General features: G+C 34.7%; 1 protein-coding gene and 1 pseudogene across 1 annotated transcript in view; one reads left to right on the forward strand and one right to left on the reverse strand.

Moving 5' to 3' along the window:
• LOC109125456 lies at nucleotides 636-1,247 on the reverse strand (annotated as a pseudogene).
• Nucleotides 2,454-5,143, forward strand: part of LOC104704685 (LEAF RUST 10 DISEASE-RESISTANCE LOCUS RECEPTOR-LIKE PROTEIN KINASE-like 2.7) — a 3,267-nt gene continuing 577 nt past the window's right edge. The window contains exons 1-5 of the mRNA XM_019227085.1: nucleotides 2,454-2,462; nucleotides 2,926-3,112; nucleotides 3,241-3,945; nucleotides 4,039-4,065; nucleotides 4,146-4,989. Of these exons, the coding sequence (XP_019082630.1) occupies nucleotides 2,454-2,462; nucleotides 2,926-3,112; nucleotides 3,241-3,945; nucleotides 4,039-4,065; nucleotides 4,146-4,989 (1,772 nt within the window). The remainder of the gene's footprint in view (nucleotides 2,463-2,925; nucleotides 3,113-3,240; nucleotides 3,946-4,038; nucleotides 4,066-4,145; nucleotides 4,990-5,143) is intronic.

Below are 5,143 nucleotides of genomic sequence, written 5' to 3' on the forward strand. Positions count from 1 at the left end.
AATATCCGCAGTATATTATAGTATTTATCTTCTATTACTTTTAAATTTTAATAAACAAAAGGGGAAATTTACAATTTTTTATATAGTGTATATCCTTCTAAAACAATTTCAAATAAACAATACTTGTAAGTTGTTAGAAAACTCTTCATAAGCATCCTTAATCTCCCTTCTTTCTTGATAAGCATGTGAGAGATTCTGCAGATTAAGTCGCGAATCCAATTAATATTCCTTCCTTCTTCTTTCTATCAATTTAATAAGAAGAAATATTAGTCACAAATATAAATGAAGAAATATTAGTCACAAATATTTATTTAAATATTAGTCATAAAAATATTTAAATCTATTTGTAAACAGAAAGAAATCCAAGTATTTAGAAAATTATCATAAATTTGTTAATTGTTATGAATAGAATCCACTATAATTTTTCTGCAACTATAATCATTACAAAAAAACATTAGCAACAATTTTATTTTAAAAAATTAAGGATTCAGATTAGCAAAAATTAATACCTGAATTTCATTATATTCAGTTTTGTAGATCCACAATTATGATCAATGATCATCCATGAATTCAACTGAAACAAAAAAATATGTATTAGGTTACATATAAAAGATATTTTTTGTTTTTTAAACATCTTAAAAACTGTATTGATATGAATCAGAGTATACAATATTATGAATAAGATTACAGATACAACCAATGAATTGTGTAACGAAGAAACAATAAAGCAAAATACGCTCCGAATTCCTAGTCAAAAACTTAATCGTATTCGTCTTTTCCGGCAATTGGGTGTGACTTTCTTGCTTGTGATTCATCCTTTTTTTTTACTGATGAAATACCGATAAGGCATTCAAAAATCATAGGCAGCGATCCATCTGTTACATCGCAAAACCTTCCAATTGATCAAAACTCTCACGTAGAAAGAGATGTCATTGATCTTGGTTTCAATTGAAACCCATTTTTGTTGGTATGGTATAAACCATCTTCTGATTCTCCTTCTATTGGCCTCCAACTCCTCTTCAACATATTGCTTCCATGGTGGTTTACGTGTATATCAAATCTGAAGGGATTTGTGTTAGTCTTCGGTACGCCCACAGAAGAACATACTGACGCCCGAGAACAATCGCATAACTAACATCATGTGTTAGTATGAACAAACGCATGGCCAACTAGACCGGAAAACTCTCGGCGAAATCGCCGGATATGGAAACACAACGGTTGATTCGAATCCACCGGTGACGAAACATATATCGTGAGGACAAGAACCAATAGAGAAAAAGTGAACAACCAAAAGAAACCATCAGAGATCCACCGGGAAACAGTGAGATACCCATTTGGTGTGATGACAAAAACAATTTCATCATCATCGATAAGCGTTCTAGAATAAAAACCTAAACAACAATATTAGAAAAGAAACAGGGAAGAAGGAAGAAAACCAGCCGACGCCGGAGATGCCAGCGTCGGCCGGAGATGCAGAACCGCCGGTGACTGCTTTAAGAAAACGGTTATTGATTATCACCCCTCTTCGTGAGAGAGAAAGAGTTTGCACGATAACCATAGACAAAGCATATGATTGCTTGATCTTGCTTTCCAAACAACCACTACAAAAAAGAGCATAAAAATTAGAATCTGATGAATCATATAAATGACCAGGATTATATTACCAAAAGTTGTCTTTGCTCCTTTTCTTGTAGAATAAAAAATCATCAAATAAAAATATGATCATGTTTAACCAAGAAAATAAATTTAAATAACAATCACCACCAAAAAAACAAATAAACACTATTATTAATAATACCTCCCCGATTTAATTTTTTGCTTGCTTACTCAACTCGTTCGTCCAATCTTGTTTTTGACTTTTGATATACAAAAAAACATCCATGGTCCGTGACATGTAGACCTAAAACACAATCAAACATTACAAAATGAGTAAAACTTTCGATATGATTCAACATAATAATTAAAAATTATAGGAGCATAAAATTAATTCGTGCAAAGCACCAAAGCAATAGCACATCAACAAGAAAAAAATCATACAATAGTAAACTTGATTCATTAGAACCAAAATAATACAAAAATAAAAATTATACTCTCAAAACTATATGTTTAGCTTAATGAATCCGACTTCTACTGTTTTGGCTGAGCCTCTATATATATAGCTTAGAAGGAAAATCGTCAAAGTTATTTTTACCATTTAATATTTTTTAAAATAGAAATTTTCTTTAAAAGAGTATTCGTAATATATTCTAACATTTATCTTCCATTTTTTTTAAGAGAGATATTGCATATAAATATATTAGATTTTTGATTTTGCCATTTTTGTTTTATGAATTTTGACTTTTAATTCATATATTTTCGTAATTAATTTTTTAATAATTTTTAAAATTATAAAAAGGTAATAACGTCCAGTTTTGAATCTCATTAATGGCAAATTAGTAATCTTAAGTCTGAGGATGAATGTGGTTCGTTTCTGCAACCTAAATAAACGAAAAAAACTTCTCTAAAATTTTTTAAAAGACAATTTTCATTAAGAGCAAGAGAAATCATTTTTTGTGAGATTGGCTGTGAGCTCTTTCCACTATTCCATTAATATATTAGGTTAGATATAGAGGAGACAAGAGATCGTATGGTATAAGGTTTACGGACAAGTCTGTTCATTCCATAGAAAGTATGGCCATCTCTTTTTCTCTCTACATCACTTTCTCTGCTCCCCTCAGACCAATGACCAATCTTTATCTACATCATCTCGCGTATAGACTAAGTTAAAAAAATTAGCGAAGTCTTTCAGAGTCTCAGTCAACTAATAAAACCATTTTGATAATATAAAAAATATCTTGAGTTTTTTTTTGTGTTGTCCACTATTTCACCTTGATATGGTGTTTATGCTTCTCTCTAAGCCAAATTCAGAATACACACTGTAAATAGATCTCTAAAAGTGGAAAAATTGAACCTAACTTTGTAAGCCAAGGAAGTTTCACAGTTAACGTTCCTACAAGTTTCTTTCCAAAAGTGGAAAAATTGAACCTAACTTTCTTGGAAAGTGTTCTAAGAAAAGGATTTGAGGTGAAAGTGAAGAATAATGAGATTCTGTGTGAAGAATGTTCATCCTCTCGTAAGTTACACTAAGTATACATTTTTTTTTCTTACTTTTTTTATTTTTGTGGTAATTTTTCTTCTTATTTGTTTATCTCCTCCTTCAACAAACACTATTTCTGATTCCAAATTGTGTTGTTTTATCAGCTGCACTTTATAGACGCTGTGCGGAACCTTTTAGTTGTGGCGATCAGGGCGGTCTCTTGTTCCCTTTCTGGATACATGGTAGAGAAGACTGTGGCCACCCAGACTTTAAGCTCCACTGTAGCAGCAGATTGGCAGAGCTTAACGTCTCCTCAGGGACGTTCAGAATCTTAGATGCAAACTATGACTCTCGTATCGTAAGACTTGCCAGATCGGATTTTAAGGACATTATGTGTCCCACAAACCCACTACATGTGCCTTTCGATAAAAGCGTCGTCCTTCCATTTGCTCCTGACACCATGATGCTAACAATTTATTACCACTGCGCAGACTTATCATCTAGTATTGATGGTACTTCCGCTAACGTTGGAAGTCTTGTGTGTGGGAATTATGACGAAGATTCAAACAACTACTATGAGATGAGAAATATAACTGATGTTAATAGTGGCCGTGTGTCTACGAACTTGAAGGAATCTTGCAATTCATACGTCAGTATACCTGTGCCTGGATCGGCGTTGTACACGCTGCGTCCAGAGAATTTAACGAAGACTCTTGAACAGGGTTTCGAGCTTGAACTTAATCAAGACTGTTCAGTGTGTTTAGAGTCTAAGGGTGCTTGTGGATACAATGAGACTTCAAGATCATTCGTCTGCTATTGTAACGATGGAACCTTCGGCAATAATTGTAGCTCTAAAAAGAAAAGTCACGGTAAACTATATATTCTCTTGTCTGATTTTGCTTCAAGATCGAGTTTGGTACCATTCTGACAAATTCTTATTTGTACAATTTTCACTTGTACAGGGACTTTGGTCAAAGCAATTCCCATATGTGAGTTTTGCTAGCCAGAGAAATTTCAAACCGTTTTCGTTAAGTTACTCACTCAACATTTTCTGTTTTTTTTTTTCTAGTTGGGGGTTCAGTAGCAGGAGTTGTTTTGTTCCTGGTCTTCTTAACGTTGCTTCCCTGTTTGATCCGGAAGAGAGAAACACGGCTGAGACAACAGAAGCTGAAGGCTCTTATTCCACTCGAACACTATACTTACGCACAAGTGAAGAGAATTACAAAATCATTCGCGGAAGTGGTTGGGACAGGTGGATTTGGAATTGTTTATCGAGGAACACTTAGTGACGGCCGTATGGTTGCGGTCAAGGTCTTGAAAGACTCAAAGGGAAACGGTGAAGACTTCATCAATGAAGTTTCTAGCATGAGCCAAACATCTCATGTTAACATTGTCTCCTTGCTTGGTTTCTGCTCCGAAGGTTCTAAAAGAGCAATTATATATGAGTTTTTGGGAAATGGGTCCCTTGATAAGTTCATCTCAAACAAGAAATCGGTCAATATGGATTGGGAGGCACTATATAGAATTGCGCTCGGAGTTGCTCGTGGTCTAGAGTACTTGCACCATGGATGCAAAACAAGGATTGTACATTTCGACATTAAACCACAAAATGTACTCTTAGATGACAACTTCTGTCCCAAAGTTTCGGACTTTGGCCTCGCGAAGCTATGTGAGAAGAAAGAGAGCATCCTATCTTTGCTAGACACAAGAGGTACAGTAGGGTACATTGCGCCAGAGATGATCTCAAGAGTTTATGGGAATGTGTCGCACAAGTCAGATGTGTATAGCTATGGAATGTTGGTTCTTGAGATGATTGGTGCAAGGAACAAAGAAAAATCTAATCAAGCCTCTTCTTCTAACACAAGTTCGATGTACTTTCCTGAATGGATCTATAGGGATCTTGAATTAGTAAAGTCGAGAAGGGATATTGAGAATGGAATCAACAACGAGGAAGACGAGCTAGCAAAAAAGATGACATTGGTGGGCTTGTGGTGTATTCAGCCTTCTCCACTAGATCGCCCACCGATGAACAGAGTTGTAGAAATGATGGAAGGAAGCTTGGATGCT

This window comes from Camelina sativa, chromosome 7, assembly GCF_000633955.1.
Source record: "Camelina sativa cultivar DH55 chromosome 7, Cs, whole genome shotgun sequence".
Lineage (NCBI taxonomy): Eukaryota > Viridiplantae > Streptophyta > Magnoliopsida > Brassicales > Brassicaceae > Camelina > Camelina sativa.